A 20,586-nucleotide genomic window follows, 5' to 3' on the forward strand; every position below is an offset into this window, starting at 1 on the left:
GGACGATCGTATCCAGCATATCGTAGTCGAACTCCGATGGAACTGGAAACCTGTGACCAAAGGCGTCTTCAACGACGAATGGGTCTTGGAAATATGTCCAACCGGTATTCACTGCTCTTCCCGAATCTCGGATTTCGAGAACAACGGCGTATATTTGCTGGGTCGAGGCACTGCATGGTGGTTGGTTAGTTAAAAGCTCCAACAATGTGCATGAAGGGAATGGACATACAAGACTTTGTTCACCAACTGCCCGAAGTCGGCCAGGAATGTTCTGACCTCGCCGAATATGAACTGATGCAGGCCAGTGACCAGTGTCTGAGTGTTACTCGCTACAACCCCCTGGCTTACTACATCCTTGCCAACATCTGCGAGAGTATCTTGTGTGTCACGAATGCGCTCAGCGATTTGTGTACAGACTGCACCTGTATCCTTCACCTGTCCCACGACATGCCGTGTCATGAGTATGTTGATGACATTGCTATAGAATTGGAGATCTCTCTGGAGTTGCACAACTTCCTTCTTCCGGCAGAACGTCCAGCCGAGCTTATCCATGGTACCTCTCAGAGCGTTGGATCGACTTGCGGGGCCTAGGGACGACTCGTATCTCTCGATCTTCGCCCAGAACACTTCAAGTCGTTGGCGACAGTCCGCCGTGACGAACTTGATTGTGTCAAGAAGTGCTGAGGGGGCTGCATTGCTATCGAGTTGATCCAGACCATCTAGGGCAGTCCTGAGCGCCTCAAGCTCCTTGGTGAGTTCCTGGTATTCCGATTTTGCTCCACCAGCAGATCGCAGACTGTCAGTGATGTCCTTGATCAGTTTGCCGACGGCTATGACATCACCGATACCGACACTGAAAGGCATGGTCGTGTGATGTGAGTGACTTGAAGCGTTTCTACCCGGGTAGGTCGTGTGGTGAGTGCAGTGGTCGTCGCAGTTCTATCTGTTAATGGTTAGATACCTAGGTGATAGACTATGAGAGCACCGAACGACTTGCCTTATGTTAGGTACGGAGTGCGAAACGGAAAAAGGAAAGATTCGAGGTATGCGACTGCTGCGCCGTCATAAACAAGCTTGGTGAGCGAAACCGCCAGCTTGGGGGGCTGTGCTGCAGGTCAATCATTCCGCCACCACTCCCAGCCTTGCTGCAGGCAGACTCATTGGGCACCAACAGCCTACATCACGAAAACGGAGATGGTGAAGCGTCAATGAAGACGGCTGGTTTGTGACTGAAATGTGTACTTAGCGACATCGACAACAAAGGCGCCAGGAAAGCGCAGGCCTGCTGAAGTGAAAAGTGCAGGTGCGCCACGTGGTAAGACTGGAAGTCACGACTAGTTGTCCGCTCTCAACATTGATGCCTGCGAAAAAAGCACTGTACACTTGTTGATATATCATACTGCAATACTACCTCTGTCTTGCCCCATTGTCGATATGTTTGCCATCAACGTGGCAATGAACACTGCACGAATCAATTCCCCATGGGTCGAGGCACTTGGAAAGCAAGCGTCCGACCTCCACACAACGCGGTGGTTTATCTTTGATGTCATGCTCAAGCTCCATTTGAACCGTCGCAAAGAACCTACCATCCACAACGCCTCCTATAGAGACGCTAGCACAGGATATAACACCTTCCATCTTAGCGATAGCTTCAATAACTGGAATGTAGGGTGAAGGGTAGTTTCCAAACGGATCGTATCGGACGTTTCGTCGTGTGGTTCGCTCCAGAATGTTGTAAGAGACAAGGTTGGATGGTTGATCGCTGGTATACACAAGCTGTTTCAAGGGGAATGACTTCGTGTTGTTGCTGAGGGTTTCCTCGATGTTGGCTGACATGCCGTTGGCCTGATAGTATTCCACATCACGGTTCGAGCTATATCCATAGTATTAGTGAACTGTTGCGGACGGATCGGTTTATGCTTACCATACAGACCCGCCCCCAGGGGACGGGATAACCTCTGCGGACTCACAACGAGGCATAGGCCATACTGCCTCCTTGTCGATCCGCATGCTTATGATGATGAACATCGTAATAGCCGTCCCAGGCTGTAAACGTGAGGACTCGTTGATGATGTCAAAACGGTTCTGTTTCCTACACAGTTCGTAGTTCCCCGCGCTCACCTCCATAGCTCCTCCACCAATTTTGAACCGGTAGCGAATGACTGTATCAATCAAGCCGTAGTCGTACTCGGTTGGGATGGGGAATCTGACTCCGAAGGCATCTTCGACTTCCAAAGGAGCTTGGAAGAAGGTCCAGCGTGTATCTACTGATATCATGTTTCGGATATCAAGCAAAACATCGTAAATTTGCTGCGTTGAAGTACTGAATTGGACCGTCAGTTCAGGCCTAAGCCATATCGTTATTATGGTACGTACAAGGTACTGCTAATGAGCTGGAAGAGACGAATCAAATACGATTTGATGTCACCAAAGACAAACTGATGTATGTCTTGAAGCAATGTTCGGACATCACTCAACACGGCTGCTTGGCTCATGTTTTCTCTGTTCATGTGCTCAAGAATGGTCTGTGCATGATGGAGCTGTTCGGAGGTATGCGAAAAGTCGATTTGGTTCGTTAGGCGCAAAGTCTCCAAGCGCTCAAGACTATGTTGGGCTAGGTGTAGGCTGATGATACTGTGACAGATGTGAATGTCCCGTTGGAGCTGTTCGATGTGGTCTTTCCGACCAAAATGCCAGTTGAGCTTATCTGATGTAGCCCTCAAAGCAGATGCGTGGCTGGCGGCCCCCAAAGATCTTTCATACTTTTTTACTCTTGACAAAAATCCCTCAAGTCGTAGCCTGCAGTTCGTGGTGGCAATCTTGATCGGACTAACGTGGGCGGATGCGTTCGTGTCGTCGCCAATTTGATGAAGGTGTTGTAAAGATGTATCGAGTGCTTTGAGGTCTCTGACCAGCTCTTGGTATTCCGATTCAGCTCCGCCTATAGAACGTAGGCAGCTGATGGTCTCTTTTATCAGTTTTCCAACAGTAATGAAATCCCCAACAGAAAATCCGAAAGACATGATTATGTTTGATGGAGGCAAAGTCTGCTCATGTCAGTCTGTACTTGAAGCATCAAAGGGAGTGAGTAGAGCATTAGAGCGCTTAAATAAGGTAAGTGGAAAGCGGTGGTAACTCCGTGATCACAAGCGCGATTGCCAAAAACGCATGAATTGTTTACTTATCCATCCTTGTATTGCTTTCCCTCTAGGGTGGTCGAATGAAATCGTCGGAGAAGGTCGTTTATGCAGTGTACCTGCAGCCAAGGAAGGCGCAAGATTACATGCAACTGCGGCACAGTGCCTTCCAGCCTCGCCATTCGATTGCCTGTTCGACCGTTAGCGTCATCGTTTAAAGCCGCGTAACACTAGATAGCTCAGAACGGAAGAAGGGGTTGGTGTGCACATTTTGGACCCCAAAAGCGAAAACAATGAGACTGCAACTTAGAGCTCCGCGATTGGCTGCTTTGGCATTGGCTCAGTCAAAGTGTTCGCAGTATCCACGTAGGTTATCAGTATGGGTGGCAATCAATTAATGATCTCCTGCTCCGTCCCAATGCATATGGTACAAGCATATATACACAGCGCAAGATCATTCTCAAACCTTGATCGCGTACCGCCTGGGCTTGTCGCTTTCGACGGTTTTTCCTGTCCTCTCCTTCGCCCACAACCTTAATCTTGACATGCGCTTTAGATTTGACGCCTCCCGCTTCCTCAGGATCTCCGACTCAAGCTCCTCTGGCGTAAGCTCCATAGCCGCTGCCTTCTTCTTTTGTATCTCGCGACTCGGCTTGGAAACGTTCTTGTGTAGTAACTTCTCCACTTGCTCTCGAAGCGTCCTGGCTGCTTCCCGCGTGTCGTTTTGGTCAATTGCCCCGCCCATCTTCACAGAATCCCGAATCTCTCTTTCCCTGTCTTTCTTGCCCCATGGTTCGAGGTCGGGTGTCTCAGGCCAGACGAATGGCTGCTCCAACTCTACTGTCATGTATTTCTTCGACTCCTCGCGGAACCAATGCCGTGGTTGTTCGCGCGTATCGCGTACCGGCATTTGCTTGACGTACGAGCGGATGTTGAAGCATTTGACGTTGTAGGCGTGGTAGAGGTAGTCGCGGAGGTCGTATTTGGAGAAGTCTAGCGGGACCTGGAAGCGGGCATGGTATGGGGAGAGTTGGGGCGTGCGAAGAAACGCAACCGTGAATTTGGGGCTGGATCGTGTCAGCATTGAGCGTAAATGAGACATCGCCGTGACCTACAGGTATATCTTGTTGCTGCCGAAGGCTATCAGCTTTTTTGTGATGGGCACGGCGTCCATGGTGGCGGGGCGATGAGGTCCAGACTCTCCAATTGCCACCGGTCGCAAAGATTCCTAGGTTCGATAAGAAGTAATACAGCGCTTGCGAGGAGTGCAAAGCGCGATGATGCGCTATATCGACTTGTAATGGCTTTCGCGATGCTCAGAAAATGGATCGGGAGTCGCTCCGCAAACGCCGATGCCCGCCAAGCCTTTCTCAACTTCGGTAGCCTTACCCACAACTTCTTCCATCGCTCCTGCTCGATACTCTGTTAGGAGTATTCTTTTGTCTGTCGCTTTAGTTAACCACATGACTTTCGAATTCAAATGCATGTATTGCACGATCTTTCATGTACTGCTCAGCCTACCTCGTCACTCATGTTTGCCAGCCAACAGCTCTGCGCGATGCGATTCAACTACGTAAACATCAAAGGTCTATCTGCTTATTATCGCCCGAAGCCTCTCTGTCGTGGATGCACCTTCCTGGGCTGCATGTGTAGCTTTGGTGACGTGCTCAGTCCCTTGTAGCAGGAGAGAGCTCTCCCTCCTCCATAACAGGCCACCTTAGACGACAGTGTCTCCAAGTAGTAGACCTTCCCCCTCAACCATACTAAGAGGATACTTCTCTCATTCTGTCGTAGATCTCACCCATCTCATCCTTTCTCGTTTCATGTTCAGCTTCTACAACCTCTCCATTAGTACAATCACTTCTTCATCAACCAAGCTTCCCGCATTATTGCACACGATTTCCTTGGTGATACTGACATGGAGTACGCTTCTGAGCTTGCTCTACCATTGCGTTGCGTTCGAGCTCTTCTTGCGTCATAGAGGATGTGCAGCGCAACAGCCTGGGTGCCTTCGCTGACACCCCGCTCCTAAAGCATATCACAAAGCTCTCTGGGTATAGATCAACCGTACTCACACATTTCCCCAACTTTCACCTTGAACACACAATGGGACAAGGCAGGTGCGCTCTGAGGCTGTATACGCAAGCGCACTAGCGCCACCGCGCGTTTGCTCTTTCCAATTCAGCGTCACCTTGACCTATCTCCGCAGCGACGAACACCACAACACTGCCAGTCCTCTCACCCCGACGCCGCTACGTTGGCACTGCTTCTAGTTCTTCATACGACAAAGAGGCCGCAGCGATGGACGGACAGGACACTGGCGCTCTACCAAAGCCCAAGCCCAAGCCAAAAAGGTTCATTCCGGTGCCCCCGGAGTACCGTCGCCTCACTCATACTACAGAACGCGAGCTCATCGTCAACGAGATCAAGATCAACACTGGCTGCGATGTCATCCCCAAATGGGACGCTGGGTATATCACTCAGTTCGCCATTGCTGGACAAGGTGCAGGCGTTGAGAAAGCCGTCCGATACATCAACCACTGGATCTCTAACGCGCATATCAAGTCAAAAGACTCATCATCATGGGCGAAGACACCTGCATTCGATCATAACAAATGGTACTACGACAGCATTGAAGAGCGAGAGCGTCAGCGGAAGGACGAATTCAAGGGCAAGGCGCCTGAGGTGTCAAAAGGCGAGATGCCACTGGCGAGCATCATCGTGTGCTGGCCGGAGGACCTCCTCAACGAAGGCGTCACTCCTCGCGATGTCTTCAATAACAAGCTAGAAGCGCTTAACGCCATTCGGACTCAGAACGAGGTGTACATAACGCTTCTTCCTACTTAGAACGACGTTTGGCAGATAGAGATACAAGGCAGGTTCATCATATATCTACTACATGCGATACACACTAACTTTCACAGCCCGCGACATAGCGCGCATCGAAGCAGCCGAAGCGCATCTCATGACGATGATCGACAAAGTCAAAGCTGATGCTATGGGACTGCAGCATCTAATCAACATAATTCTTGATAAAAAAGAGGGCTTAGAGGTTGTTCTGGAGGAGGCTGACGCGTGGTGGCCGAACCTGTACGTGAATCACAAGCGTGAACTGCAGACGAGTGCTGACCTCTTTCGCTCAACATCAGTCAAGATCGAGTCGTACCTCGCCTCCTCTCCAGTGGGATGATGGAAACCTCCGGCAGCTTCCGCAATGAGATCATGCACTTCACGCAGCTTTCAAAGATCCAGCATTCAATTCAGCTGGCCCTTGAAGCTGTGCGCCACACGAAAGGCGCGTACGATATGGCTATTCGGCTAGGGTGCCTAGCTCTGAGCTCAAGACATATTAAGGAGGATAAGATTGGCTAGAAGTTCGGGAAGGATATCTTCTTGAAGTCGATTAACGGACCTGTTGCAGTTGATATAAAGAAGTGGTAAGTGTGTCCCCTCGTGACGACTAGCATAATGGCTAACGACATAGGCTTGCTGATGATGCACTGGGCTCGCAAATTCTGGGAGCACTCTGCATAGCCAATGAATTCCTGGAGCCGACGAAGTCTTCTGCCTACTTCGGTTATACGCCAAAATCGCTGCAAGGCACTCGTCCAATGTTCCGAGGAACGTGGGTGTTCACAGACCCCAGCAGCGTTGTTGCTCCACCGCGTGAGCCGGTAGCTGTGCGCCATGCTGGACGTCCTAAAGCGCCTCCCCAAGCTCCTGCTAGTACAACCACTCCATCCGCAGCGCCGCAGTCCGAACTCATCGTTGTTCAGGTCGACTGGACTGATGACGAAGAGGGCTTGTACGAGAAGACAACAACCCGGTTCTACAAAATCGATCAGGGTCGTAAAACACCAAAGAAGAACATGGATATCAATCTGCTGGAGCTTGGAGAGAGTCGAGGATGGCACTTCGCCCTTGAGTCCTTGATTCCTGTGGCAGCGAAGAGCATATCGCCTGTCATAACTGGCTTCGCTGATCGAGTCAAGATGAGACCCAACCACGATTATCGTTCCACCGAAAGCTTCGCTGAGTGGGATCAGACACCTACCGTCAAGAAGCACCTACGGAACGGCCGTCTGGAAACTATATACTCCTTCGGCATCAAGCAGACCTGCTACAAGGTTGAGGCTACTTGTATGTGGTACCCAGGACAGAGACTTCCCGTCTGGGGTCTCTGTGTCCGCCACTCTGAATGGGCTACCCATCTTGCTGAGCTTGAGCGTCTCCCTGTGGGTCGAAAGGCCGACTGGGGTCACACTGTGGCTACCTTCCTGCCAGATGACGGACAGTCTTGCTACTCCAGCGCGGTTGAGGACGAGGACTTCGGAATGAGGAACCTCGATCTGGGCCCTGGCGTTGAAGCACCACCACGCGATGGTATCCGCATCCTCATGGACAAGCTGCTTCAGCTATCAGCCATCGTCAGTTCTGTCACAGACATGGGAGGCGTCGCTATCTAAAGGACGGGAAAACCTGAACACCCTGAAGGCTACATTGACGTTAGGTCATCTACTTTGCATGTTTTCATGTTGATGTAGGCTGCAGACCTGTTCGGTTTCTTCCTTGTATGAGGTGGTATCTTGAAGACATCCAAGGCGATCTGAACGAGCGTCAGGCATAGGAGTTCATTCTCATATAGTATCATGCGAACATGACGAATTCTCTACTCCAGTCTTGTGCCATGAAATTTCGTAGCCTCTTCTAGAAAGACCCGCATGGTCCTCCAGATGTGCTTCTACTCTTGCAGCATGTGGCTGATCCGACACTGGCTTCTGGTCTTCCGGTCTTCCCGCATGGTGCCTGCTCATTGCCTCGCAACACTTCAGCTGCCTTGCTCTTCGCCCTTGCCTTCCTGTGCGTTCATGACCTTAAGCCTGATAACCTCCTCTACGACTCTCACGTTCTGCGCCTTGCCCTGCACAACACCCTCCAAGTCCTTCAAACTGTCGCCCAGATCCTTAACCTTGCGCTCATAGAAGTCTTTCGCACTAGCAATATCCTTCTCCACAAAGAAACCCGTGCCTACATCCACTAGCACGTGCTCATGATCCGTGAGTTTGCCGGGTACGTATAACGAGGATGTCAAGGGGACGAGGAGCGGTTTCGAGACGGTGGCTGGTGTGAGGCCTGTCGAGATGGAGTTCAGGCAGTCGCGGAACTTGGACTGGGCTGTGCGCAGCGATTGGAACGAGTTGGAGAGGTGGGTAAGCTCGGCGTCGAGTTGGGTTTTTAGTTCCTGGAGGCGGGGGACAGGGAGCGATGTGATTTCGACTGCGAGGGAGGGTTAGCACAATGCGCGACGAATTGGGATCTGGACACCATTACTTTGACCAGGCTGTGCGCCTTGAGCTTGAGCCATTTTGGTGACGCGTGGGCTGGTGCTGAGCTTCCAGGTGTTTGTGACGATGTAAACTTTACCAGGGGCAGGTTTTGGCGGGGCGGGTGCTTGCTGCTCGTGTGGGGTACGATAACGTGAGAGCGTGTCAAGCTCCCGAGCGAGCTGCATCCGTGCAATCCTTCACACGACAGTCTAAACCTCCATGCCGAAGCCGGCCCCTGCCGTCCCTCGCCATTGGAGCAGAAGGCCAGATGTACGACCAACAAAATATCCGCGGTTTCGGATCTTGACGAAGACGGAATACCTGGACAAGAAGAAGGAGTTCAGCATACCTGCATTCGACCCCGACCAACCCGCGCTCTTCAAAAAAGCCTTTCTGGATATACCTGCAATCCGGAAGTGGTTTAAGAAGGATGCCTTCCTCGACGCATCTTTGACAAACAAGTGGAATAATAAGCCCAACACATTCAGATATCCGCAAGAGCTGAACACAGCGTACCTCGAGCAGTACGGCGATGCGATCGTGCCACTGGAGCTGACGCGCTCATCCCCCGAAAATGCCCTCGGAAATGAAGCCTTTGAGCGTTTCGAAGCCCCTCTGGCTCTCCTATTACAACACATGAGTGCTGCGGACGCGCAAGAAACGAGTTTGTACCTCGCGCAACACTCGCTAGCCGATCTTCCAGCGCCGCTGCAAGAAGACCTACCCACGCCATCGACTTTCCTATCCCACCTCAACGCCCGCGGCGATATCTACGCATCGAGTCTCTGGATGGGCAGGCCACCTACGCGCACCCCATTACATCGCGACCCGAACCCGAACCTCTTCGTACAACTGGCAGGCAAGAAAACAATCAGGATGATGAAGCCTGGGATGGGTCGGATGGTGTTCGAGGCTATAAGGCAGCATATACGGGGACCGGGCGGAGATGCGAAGATGAGAGGAGAGGAGATGATGCAGGGTGCGGAGATGGAGGCTATGGAAATGGCGGTTTGGAATGAGGATGGAGATGGAAGTATGGGGAGTGCGACGGGCTGGGAAACAACTTTGAGGAGTGGAGATGCGCTGTATATTCCTAATGGATGGTGGCATGCTGTCAGGGGTATTGGAAAGGGTGCGAATGCTTCGGTGGGTACAGTATGGAACTTGGTATGGGTATGTCTACTAACGGTTGTACAGGCCAACTGGTGGTTTCGCTGAATAAACTGCTAACGAAGCGCACATTGCTCGAAACCGATGGAGTACTTTCCGGCGTCAGCCGTCACGACTTGACTTCGACCCTCACAGTAGCCTCTGTTCCGTCGATCCATGTACCAATCGACCGCGTCCCAGGAACGATCTCCACCTCCCTCATGACCCGCTCCATACCCATCTCCGCCTCGCTATCTTCAGAATCCCAGTCGTCATCTACGATGTCCGTCGCTGATTTCCGCACCGACATCCAATCGCCCGTCTCCCAGATCAGTCTGCACTTCATAGGCTTGACACCGAAGTGCTTCCCAACAATGCCGAGAACCGTGTACGCCGTGCCGCTCATCGGGATCTCTGTCTCCAACACCGTATCTGTGGATGTAGCAAGGTAGAACTTGATACAGAGTAACCGCGCAGCAAGCGAGTTAGGATTCACAGCGTTGACAGAGCGCTGAACATCCGGCTCGCCGTACTCCTCACACAGCCACTCGTAACGCGGATGACTCTTCAAGATCTGCTCTCGCAGGTTCTCGGGCGCGAACTGCACTTCTTTTGCGATCATGGAGAGATAGTAGGACTCTGCGTTCAACCGCTCTTTCTCGTTGATGGGACTGTGGTTCAGCGTCTTCAACTGCCCCAGTCGTGCAAGCGTAAGCATGTATCCATCATCCGCTGTCAAGTTCCGTCCATCCGGTGCTTGCAACGACTGATACAGCGGGTTCTGCGATACACGCAGGCTCTGGAGACCGGGGAAGACGTGTTTGAGTTGTTCGATAAACCCCCATGTTGAGATCTCGTTGAACGAAAGGTCGACTTCTCGGACTGTGGTGGGGAAAACCGGTATCGATGCGCCGGAACTGGTGATCTCGGAGATTTTGTTCGATTTGAGGATGAGGCGTTGTAGGTTTGGGAGGGCTGTGAGGCAGGCCAGTGAGGATAGAGAGGTGAGGTGGTTGTCTTCGAGTGTTAGGTCGGTGATTGTGGGGTTGAGAGCGTGTTGGGTGAGGCTTGTGTAGAGGTTGCTGGATGCGGAGAAGGTTGTGACGGAGGGGAAGAGGTGGGTTAGGAGGGCGAGATCGGCCCAAGGGAGGAGGTTGTCTTCTAGCTTCAAAGAGGTTATGCCTTTGAAGGCATTTAGACAACGGACTCGCTCTGGTTCTGATACAGATGTATCGCGAAGACGTATGCCACTGCGTTCCTGTTAGTATACCCAAGAGAGAACTGAGTTTAGAGAATACTCACTCGACCCTCAAGCTCCTCAAACCAGGCAGCTGTTCACTTATCGCAGCTACCTCTCTCCACTCCTCAAAGAGATTCCTGCTCAGATCAAGTTCCATCGCCTTTGGACATGCCTCCTTGACATCATCCTTCTCCCCTCCTCTTAACCACCCCTCTCCCCGTGCTTCAGGTCTCTGCGTACAAAGCCCATCCAAAATAATAATCTTCAACTCCCCCAACTGCGCCAACTGCCTCCTAATCTTATCGAACCCAATCTCCTCCGCCGGCTTCCCATTAAACAGCACCGGCTTCTGTTTCTGCTGCACAGGCGGCTGATGGTTAAACACAACATGAACATCTGGATCCTGGAAGTCTTCCTCCAAAGCTTCAGAGGCGTACTTTGACTTTAGGGCTTGGACAAAGGTGCGTGGTTGGTCTGCTTTGCGGGTTGGGCGGATGAAAGATGCGGATGTTGGGGAGGGGTTTAAGCACGTGAAGTATTGGGTGCCTTGGTGCGTGCCGGAGTGTTTTCCTCGTGTTGGCTCGTCCCATTCTACGCCGAGCCAGAGGCCGGTTGTTCCTTGGATGGGGCCGTGGTAGCGGATTGTGCAGAGGTGCGCGTCGTAGGAGAGGCGCTTTCCTATGTAGATGTTTGTTGCCATGATCGGATCTTGTGTTCTCCCTCCTTTACGATTTTTTCGCTATCTCGCAATCTCCGAGACTCAAGGTGGAAGTTTGTGGGGGTGAATGTGTTAAGGCATCCGCGCACGTGATATCGAAGTGCAGGGATCAGGTACCTGGACACTAGCGTCGCACGCCTCCAGAAGTTCTGTCGCGCAACATCACTTCAGCACGACAACGTCTACACCGCCCAACACCTGACCGTTGCCTACGTAAAAGCCATCCTCCTTCCTGTCTAATCGCGCACAAGATTGACACAGCAGATCGTGAAGTTTCGCTCAGATGGATTACCAGGTATGTCTCTCGTCGCGAAAGTCAGGAACAGCTACTAACGTCTACAGAATCGCGCAGGCTCCAAATTTGGAGGCGGTGGTGTCGCATCACAGTCCGCGACGAATGCCGACCGACGAGAGCGTCTCCGAAAGCTTGCGCTCGAGACCATCGACCTTGACAAGGACCCGTACTTCTTCAAGAACCACGTCGGCAGCTTCGAGTGCCGCCTCTGTTTGACGGTCCACCAGAACGATGGATCCTATCTCGCGCATACACAAGGAAGGAAGCATCAGACAAACCTGGCACGTCGTGCGGCGAAGGAGCAGAGAGAAGGCAAAAGAGATGATGTGGGCCAGCAAGGACTGCTCGCGGGTGTACTGCCCAAGAAGAACGTCATCAAGATCGGCCGGCCTGGATACCGCATCACAAAAGTACGCGACCCCAACACACGCCAAAACGGGCTGCTGTTCCAGTTCCAGTTTCCGGACCTCACCCCCGGCATCACTCCCAAGGTCCGTGTCATGAGCGCATACGAGCAGAAGGTGGAAGAGCCCGATCCAAACTACCAGTACCTCATTGTTGCTGGTGAGCCTTACGAGACGGTCGCGGTGAAGCTACAATCTCGCGACATCGACAGACGGGAGGGCAAGTTCTGGTTCTGGTTCGACGAAGACGCCAAGGAATTCTGGTGCCAGATTCTCTTCAAGACCGAGCGTGACGAACGCTTCAGCGCAGTACCAGGTCTTGCTCCCGGACGATAGCCGCGCTCTCATAGGCGGGGCGTTCAAGACTTCTACTACTTCGAGAATTGTACTTTTAGGGCGTTTTGGCAGCGTTCATCCGGGGCATCATGACCATCTTTGAGGGGAGTTTACGTCGGAGTAGGTAGTCCCGGAACAGAATATTGGATAATGCAAATCTAACATGAATCAAGAAGTGCTTGCTGCCGATTGTCTCGTGCCAAGCTGCTCTTTCCGAGATTGAAATATCCGGCATGCGGTTACATCGTGAAGCGTTGAACACGAAGTGCCAAGTTCCCACATGGCTCTATTGGCAATACTTGTGACTCACTCCAGGCAAGAACTCGCATCTTCAAGTGCAGATTGTGTTTGAGGGTTGGCCAGGTTCAGCATGTAGAAGGTGCGCCTGCTCGATCTTGGATGCTCACATGGCAAGAAGGCTTCCGCCTTGCGTCTGCACCTTCCCTACAGGACCTCTGGGCCGAACAGCTTCAGCAACACGATCCACCATTGCCTTCTCACCGTCTTTCTCGCTTCTGCATTCAATCGATCAGACCGCTCCGTTGGTTCGCCACCGCTTCAAATACAAATTGCCGGCTGAGCTAAAGCCAGAACTTGCTTGCCGCTTGCGGGTATCTGGCCCTTCTGGTACTCGATCATGCTGTTTCAGTGATCAGCTATCATCAGGCCAAGAGCTACGTGCGACTAGACTGCTGCCGTTCATACATTGCAGTAGTGTGCAGGTGTTGGTATGCTCGTCTCCTCCTCGGTTCTATACTATCGAAGCATGTTTGATGGAGAATGACGCAGCTCCCTGAGAAGGCTACTAACGCGCTTACTTGTGTGCTGCAGCTTGTCGCTTCAAGTAAGACTTGACGGAGCCGGTCTCGGAACGTCGCCTAGCAAGCGTTGACGCCTGAGAGCTTTGCTCTTGAAAATGCCGCGAACTGAATCCGGTGAACAGTTCAACTTTAGTATAATGCAGATGTCCAATGCATTACTGACGAGTTTCACACTACAGGTACAGGCTGTGTCAACTGAACCCCGCCTCGATTGTGTTGACACCGAGTTGCCTTGAATCCTACTCGGGATGCGGGTCTAAATGGCGTCAAGACTGTATGACACTCGACGACGGAAGAGGAAATCCAGCTAGATGGACGCGTGGAGCTCAATTCACCGCACTCTCCACCTCCAATACTACATCGGACTGAATCCGGTGGAGACTTCAACTTCATGAGCCTTGTTCTCTTGCTGTATGGTCCATCGCATACGTGGGTCTCTTTTTAGGTCCCACCGATTCACCTGCGGGAGTGGATGACTATCTAACTCAAGGCGGTAGGCGTAGGCTTCCCGACCTCAACAGACATCACGTTCTACTTGGACTCATCTCCGGGTCGTTCATGAGTATCATCTGATGCACGAATGGATAAATACGATAACCGCCCTGGTCTTTTCAAGCCCTCGGCGCAACTGGTAGCACCTGACCGTCTTTTCGTCGAACGAATGCTGGATCTGGTCTGATGATTGGCCGCGACTACCTTAAACGTTGATGCAGCCTCGCCACGCTTCCCCACTCTGGAGTGGACCGCCTCACCGTTCGAACGCAGTTTGCCTAGGCCGATGATCTGACATGGAAAGAACGACAGCGCCCGGCAGGATTGAGGATCCGAAGGGGCTGGGGTTCGTCTCTAGGTTGCAATAGCGCAGCTACTCTCTAGCGAGCCTTGGGGACATGCCGAAGCCACTAGCACCCACTATCTTCATGATTCAAAATCACAAATGGACCATCTTGGAGCTGATCCGCGATTGCAGGCAAAATGGAAGCATGAACAGTGAGCCCGTTGGGGACGATCTCGAACCCTATACTGGACGTTTGATTACACTTTCACACAGCGGACCTGCGTTTGTACGTGGTGTTGCAGCAACATTTGTTTTTGCTTCGGTGTTGCAAAAGCCGATGAAGAAGAGATGTGCTTCACCGCTACGGTTGTACGACCCGCTGCATGTGGCTTTCGTACGGGAGGCCAAACGGAAGCCATATCCAGTGTTAGCTTACGGGACATCCGCAGTTGGCTGCAAGAACAAGCACTCACCAGTGGATGGTCCTACCCTTTCCATTACCTCGGATTTCTGAAACGAGGTCTCGACGTGAAATGGACTCGATATCATGGAACGGCTACAACCGCCGTACGCCGCGATCTTCAATCTAACTTGAACGTGGGACCATCTTGGCGTCTGATGTCTCCCGAAGCTGGGATCCAAGACGGTGGATACAGCTGTCATATGATCAAGCAGCTATCCTAGCCTGACGGTAGTGCCCCGCCAAGATATGGACTAGGTCTAATACTTGAATTTGCATTGGAATGTTTCAACGATCCTTGTATTTAGCGCGCTACAGGTGTCATGACAGCGGTGTGCGGGTTTAGTAGCATGATGGTGAACGTCAGGCTGGTTGAATGCTAACGAGGGGTCGACATGTCGAGAAGTCGGAGCCATTCTCGCCCTCCTACCCACGACATGTATGGCATATTTTGAACCATAGAAGAAGGGAGCCATGTTCCACTCGCGTGGTAGTTCCGAGTTACGAAGGCAACGGATATAAGCGACTGCACTCTATCAACATGGCTCCATAGATGAAGACTGATCGGCCGTGTTGTTTCTTCGTACCCCACTGGAGAGTACCGAGTTCGGACGCAACAAAGGCTCTAGCAAACAAAGAATGGCAACGTTTCTAAATTGGTTTAGACCCTGCAGTGAGAGGCAGATGACAAACTTTGGCCTCAGGGTCTAAGACATGGAACAATGTGGCACAGCCTCCCGAGAACGCGTCAGGAAAGAGACGCGAAAGGCTGCGCGCTTCCAGCATGCCGAAGCGGGTGCCGGCATCGTCGGCTTACAGGAAGACACAGTGTGTTCTCCGTCTGAATAGATTACGTCTTGCACTCGCGTAGTTTCAAGAGCATGTCAAAGGGCACGGCGCACGGACGGAATTAGGTAGAGCAAGCGCTCAAGACAGGCAAGACGAACGGACATGGCGTTTCGACTCCCGCTAAGGTAGTGGCGCGAGCTGCGGAAGGGATGTGAGATATGGGTAAGGTAGCATGGTGGGGATCGGTTACAGCACGGGCAGGCCAAGGGTCATGTCGACATGTGCCCTTGTTGGTTCGGCGGGGAACGGGTCGCTTGGTGGAACAGATCGCCAACTCTGCGATGAGGGTGCTGTCCACACGGAACGAAGAATGAATATCGAAGCGTCCAAGCGCTGTAACTGGATGGGCGGGCTAGAGAGCAGTGTCTGGTAGGAAGCGATTCCGGTGCAATGGATCGGCTTGAGCTTTCAGCTGCAGCAGCTGGTCATAGGCCCGCGAAGACCGACGGCGCTACGAGAGGACGAGCCTCCACTCGGCCTAGGAAATGCTAGAGGAAAACGAATTGCACAAGCAAAGGCAAAGGTCGGCGATCAGCGCAGCATTTTTAGACGTCGCGACGGAGTAGCGGGAATACGAGTAGTAGTTGACCGATGCAGCGCAATTAAGTCGGGCTTCCTTATTCGGCTGTTGCGGCAAGCAGGAGCGGGCTGGGGTAGCATGGCGACGGGCGCTGGGGGAGTCAGACGATACGGGTTGATTGATAGAGAGAGAAGGTCGAATGCATGACGACGGCGGCCGCCAATGCAGGCCTGGGTAGTCTGTCTTGGGCGCGCTGCAGGCCCACGGGTCTAAAATCAATGATTCGATAGCAGCCTGCTGACACGGTCGCCTTGTCGGGAGCTGCTCAATCAGCAGCGTGCGGGCTCGTGAGTGGTGGGGAGTCACTGGGGAGAGGTGGATAGGCAGCGCTGATGACCCAGGCCTCGCGTTCGCGCAGACTGGCCGTGATAGAGAGCAAGGCCCGGCGCGCGCGGGTGCTTGGCCTGTTGCGGTGGAGACGGAATCGCTCAGCGAGATCCAAGCTAGTGGTCGCTATCGCGCAGCATGATGCAAGTAATGCTGTTCGGCTCCGTGCGCTCAAGAGGTAGTGAAAAGCCACCGGCTCGTGCAGGGCCGCGGGAGAGCCACTTTTTATCACACTGCAGCTAGCAGAGCGCAGCGCCTCTCCTGCCTGAAGCTTGTCGCCATTGTCAGTGCGTGCCATTTGCTCACTAGACGACTTGGACGTCCGCCGCGCGGGCCGTCAGCTGCTGGGGTTGCAGGGCATATCAGATTGGGCCTCGCTCCCATTTCGTAATTCACCATAACCCGATTCCCAGTCCGTCGCTCGCAGAAGCACCCAGTGGTCTTTGCTCCCGCACTCGCAGCTCACGCCGCCGCGCCAATCGCCCACACGCCCACACAGCCGCCCATACATATCTTGCACCAAGGGCTCCTGTCGCTGGTTAGACAGCCTGCACCGCCCAAGGTTCGTTCCCCCCAACCGTTCGCTCGCCCCGACACCTGTCCTGCCCTGCAAGTCACCTTACAGCGGCTGCTCGCAGTGTCTGTCCCTGCCTGCCTGCACGTGTCGTGTCTCTGCTATTGCCAGGGCGCGCCGTCACCTCAAGCTCAAACCTAACCGCGTCCTAGCCTGTATCGATCCGCGAGCACCGTCGGATTCGGAACATTGCGTTTGTACCACCTGTTCTGGCATTTTCCGCGACGCTGTTCTCGCTGCGCTGCTGGGACGCACCTGCCCTCCCCGACCGAACGCGCCTTCCCGGCGAGTCTTGGCCCCACCCGCACCTGCCGAACTTGAACCTTGGTTCGACCGCGCCGACACGACACTGCTCCCATCGCCTCCAACACATGCTCCCCAGCGACCGCTGCCGACTCCCGTGCGTCCAGCTGTCCTGACTGCGCCGCGCCCATTGGCCACCCTCTGAGCTTCGCGACGCTCGACGGAAGCTTCCTTCGAGCTCGGTTGCTCTTGCGCCGCCTGGATGTACTCAGTGCATGTGCAACACCCTATACAAATCATGTCGAATGGTGGCTTTGCCAACGGCATCATGGACCCGCCTGGCACCATTGACCCGTCGCGTAAGTAGTCGCGTCCCCCTCTCCCAGCTGCTCACTGGCTTGCGCGTCTGTTACATCCGACGCAGCCTCCCGCGACCTCTTGTTGACCCAGCCCAGATGTCTTCGGAGGCCCGACCCAGCCCGTCGCACAGCAACAGCAGGCATCGCGAGGCCTGAAGCGCAGTCGCTCGCCAGAAACCCCCTACGAGATCCAGGGCGATGACACGCCCAACAACAAGCGCAGTCGCGGCCGCCCGCCCAAGACGGCCAGACCCCCCTACGCCGGATCGCCCAACCGTGGCTCCCAGCCTCCGCAGAGTGGCATCGCGCCGCCCGTACAGACACCCCAGCTGCAGACATCGGCCCTGCCCCAAGGATCGCCTCCCCAGATCTCGCCCTCCGGCAAAGGAACGCCCACCAAGCCCGCCGTCATAAAGGCGCTGCCGACGGTGCGCGACCACACGACCGACCAGCTAAATCCCGAGGGCGACGAATACATACCGCGCGAAATCGACGAGGCCGGCGAGAGGAAGGTTACGCAGACCGGCCACCCACTCGACGGCCGCGAATACCGCTGTCGCACCTTCTTCGTCCCCAACAGGGCCGACAAGCTCTTCATGCTCGCAACAGAATGCGCGCGTGTCCTGGGCTACCGTGACTCGTACCTGCTTTTCAACAAGAACCGATCTCTATATAAAATTATTGCCACCCAGGCCGAGAAGGACGACCTAATCCACCAGGAGATTCTACCATACTCATACCGATCCAGACAGATTGCCATAGTGACTGCCCGATCCATGTTCAGACAGTTCGGAAGCAGACTGATCGTCAACGGCCGACGCGTGCGCGACGATTACTGGGAGAGCAAGGCTCGGAAGCAGGGTTTTACCGAGGAGGACGCTGCGGGCGAGAAGAGGCCAGGTGCTGCAAAAGCAAGAGAGGCAGCCGCAGCCGAAGCCAACCACGCAAGTGCCATGGCCTTTGCTCATCCAGGAGCATACACCGGCAACAACCAAGACTACCTCGGTGCTGCCATTAACCCTCTGCAGCCTTTCGGTGGTCTCAACCCCGCACCAGGAAGCATGCCTTCCACAAACGCTGACGCATACAACCGCACAACGGCTGACCTGCAGCCCCGAGACTACAGTGGCGTTCAGCGGCCGCGACATGAGATGCAGGGCGCCCCCTATCAGGACTTGACACGGCCAACCCCGTCCGGCGAGATCCTCAACGCAGCTGCGCAAACAGCTGAAGTCAACAAGCAGCTCGAGCAACAACGCAAGCATCGCAAAGACTACCTCAACGATGTCTGGCAACGACCCCACGAGCCGCCGGTCCAGCCAGACCGACCTGGAACTGCCGAAGGACAGCACGCACCCCAAGTCACCCAGACCGTGCAGTCGCCGCGCATGCCTTCGACTGCCGTCAGCATGCCAGGGAACCAGTACGGAATGCCAGCACAGACACCGCAAAGACCTGGACAGTCGATGAGCGCTCAAGCCTACCGTCCGCAGCCCATGCCCCAGAACAACATGGTGCCTTCGCCCATGGCTCAGCAACACACCCCACTCCGCCCTGACCAGATGCACCGTCGCCCACCAAGCATAGGCATGCAGCAGGGCATGAACGCCTCTAGCATGGGCCCTGGAGGCATGCTTCCAGGTGTTCAACAGAACCCAGGACATGGCTACCCTCCATCACACATGTGGCAAGGACCACCACAGCCGTCCCCGCTCTCACAACAGCACAACATGCAGCAATATGCGCAACGACCGCAGCAATCTCCGCTCCCGCAACAGTCTCCCATGCATGCATCGCCACAGCTCCATCATGCTCAAAGCAGTGCATCGATGCATGGCACACCTGTCCAACAGTATCAGACTATGGGTGCTATGGGCGGTTCTATGCCCGGAGGAGACCCTGGATACCAAGCCATGGGGCAGAACCCCTACCAGCCTAGTCCAAGTCCTCACCAGTTCATGCAGCATCAGAGCGCTGCCGCTCAACAGCCTGGTATGCCTGGCTGGGCACCACCACAGGCTCAACAACAAGGAGGATGGTCGACGTACTAGGAGATGTCAAAACTTTACCTTCAACCGTGGGAACCCACTATCAATTCGCTGATTGCGTTCTAATCCAGCATCAGAGATGATCTTGTGTTCTCCACGTTCCGATCGACGCCATAAGCTTCCCGCTACTCGTTCTCCGTCGCACTCTGTACACTAGGCTCATTCCATCTTGCTTTTCACTCCGCTCCCCGTTCCACCAGCAACAATGAAATCACGACCCACGAGACGGTGACGAACACGCCAAGCACCGAACATGACAATACGAAGGGATGATGGATGGGGTACACGGTACCGTTTTTTCCCTTACCTTTACAGGCTCGATCATTGTTTCCTCCTGGCGGCTTTGGAACGTATTTTGCATTCGTCGATGATACCTGGAGGTCCGTTCACCTGCTGTTTCGCATCGCACGGATACCCCACAGTACTTTGAGGCTTGGTAGTATTTGCATGGATTTGCGGGCACGAGTGCTTGGGATACTTGAAGGAGATTCATTTCTTGCATCACTTGGTAACGTTGCTTCGGATCAGATTGTCAGATTGTCTTTCTTCGCATTCCTTGTCAGTATTAGCAGATCCCCGTCACAGTCGTCTCGTCCGTGGTGGTTTTGGTTATAGCTTTTTGCACAAGATTCCCCCAGATTCCCCAACACCTTGTTTCGTGTTTTTTAGTTGCTCATTTGCAGTTCCTTGCATGGTTGAAGGGATACGCATTAAGCTTCCCGCAAGCTGCTGCACCGGTACATTGGAGGAACATGTGGATATGCGTACCATGTAGGGTTCGGAACGCATAGCAGGAAGGATCTTCTTGACATATCCTTTCCTTACTAATAATATTACTCCATTGCGCGAATACGATTTACACTCCACACTCGGCGTAGCGTCGTGACCACACGTAGCGCACTTGACCATGCGAAGATGACATTGGGACCAGGCAGGGTTTG

General features: G+C 53.6%; 9 protein-coding genes across 9 annotated transcripts; 4 read left to right on the forward strand and 5 right to left on the reverse strand.

The window, feature by feature from the left end:
• Window positions 1–108: 108 nt before the first annotated feature.
• On the reverse strand, window positions 109–864 carry J4E88_003229 (uncharacterized protein; the record flags this gene model as incomplete). The annotated part of the gene is made up of 2 exons (XM_049396882.1): window positions 109–157; window positions 230–864. The coding sequence occupies 2 exons, from the start codon at window positions 862–864 to the stop codon at window positions 109–111; spliced, it is 684 nt and encodes a 227-aa protein (XP_049257224.1).
• A 543-nt stretch (window positions 865–1,407) lies between these two features.
• Window positions 1,408–2,277, reverse strand: J4E88_003230 (uncharacterized protein; the record flags this gene model as incomplete). The annotated part of the gene is made up of 2 exons (XM_049396883.1): window positions 1,408–1,873; window positions 1,925–2,277. 2 exons carry the CDS (start codon window positions 2,275–2,277, stop codon window positions 1,408–1,410), a joined length of 819 nt encoding a protein of 272 aa, XP_049257225.1.
• Window positions 2,278–3,597: 1,320 nt separating this feature from the next.
• J4E88_003231 (uncharacterized protein) lies at window positions 3,598–4,311 on the reverse strand (the record flags this gene model as incomplete). The annotated part of the gene is made up of 2 exons (XM_049396884.1): window positions 3,598–4,204; window positions 4,253–4,311. The coding sequence occupies 2 exons, from the start codon at window positions 4,309–4,311 to the stop codon at window positions 3,598–3,600; spliced, it is 666 nt and encodes a 221-aa protein (XP_049257226.1).
• Window positions 4,312–5,438: 1,127 nt separating this feature from the next.
• Window positions 5,439–7,603, forward strand: J4E88_003232 (uncharacterized protein; the record flags this gene model as incomplete). Its single annotated transcript, XM_049396885.1, has 5 exons — window positions 5,439–5,957; window positions 6,004–6,016; window positions 6,062–6,318; window positions 6,510–6,574; window positions 6,622–7,603. The coding sequence occupies 5 exons, from the start codon at window positions 5,439–5,441 to the stop codon at window positions 7,601–7,603; spliced, it is 1,836 nt and encodes a 611-aa protein (XP_049257227.1).
• A 362-nt stretch (window positions 7,604–7,965) lies between these two features.
• On the reverse strand, window positions 7,966–8,502 carry J4E88_003233 (uncharacterized protein; the record flags this gene model as incomplete). Its single annotated transcript, XM_049396886.1, has 2 exons — window positions 7,966–8,414; window positions 8,469–8,502. The coding sequence occupies 2 exons, from the start codon at window positions 8,500–8,502 to the stop codon at window positions 7,966–7,968; spliced, it is 483 nt and encodes a 160-aa protein (XP_049257228.1).
• Window positions 8,503–8,683: 181 nt separating this feature from the next.
• On the forward strand, window positions 8,684–9,682 carry J4E88_003234 (uncharacterized protein; the record flags this gene model as incomplete). Its single annotated transcript, XM_049396887.1, has 2 exons — window positions 8,684–9,610; window positions 9,662–9,682. The coding sequence occupies 2 exons, from the start codon at window positions 8,684–8,686 to the stop codon at window positions 9,680–9,682; spliced, it is 948 nt and encodes a 315-aa protein (XP_049257229.1).
• Window positions 9,683–9,743: 61 nt separating this feature from the next.
• On the reverse strand, window positions 9,744–11,553 carry J4E88_003235 (uncharacterized protein; the record flags this gene model as incomplete). Its single annotated transcript, XM_049396888.1, has 2 exons — window positions 9,744–10,863; window positions 10,916–11,553. 2 exons carry the CDS (start codon window positions 11,551–11,553, stop codon window positions 9,744–9,746), a joined length of 1,758 nt encoding a protein of 585 aa, XP_049257230.1.
• Window positions 11,554–11,854: 301 nt separating this feature from the next.
• J4E88_003236 (uncharacterized protein) lies at window positions 11,855–12,606 on the forward strand (the record flags this gene model as incomplete). Its single annotated transcript, XM_049396889.1, has 2 exons — window positions 11,855–11,866; window positions 11,914–12,606. 2 exons carry the CDS (start codon window positions 11,855–11,857, stop codon window positions 12,604–12,606), a joined length of 705 nt encoding a protein of 234 aa, XP_049257231.1.
• Window positions 12,607–17,536: 4,930 nt separating this feature from the next.
• J4E88_003237 (uncharacterized protein) lies at window positions 17,537–19,648 on the forward strand (the record flags this gene model as incomplete). The annotated part of the gene is made up of 2 exons (XM_049396890.1): window positions 17,537–17,597; window positions 17,694–19,648. 2 exons carry the CDS (start codon window positions 17,537–17,539, stop codon window positions 19,646–19,648), a joined length of 2,016 nt encoding a protein of 671 aa, XP_049257232.1.
• Between the last annotated feature and the right edge of the window lie 938 nt (window positions 19,649–20,586).

This window comes from Alternaria novae-zelandiae, assembly GCF_023758075.1.
Source record: "Alternaria novae-zelandiae strain BMP 2774 chromosome Unknown scaffold_5, whole genome shotgun sequence".
NCBI lineage: Eukaryota > Fungi > Ascomycota > Dothideomycetes > Pleosporales > Pleosporaceae > Alternaria > Alternaria novae-zelandiae.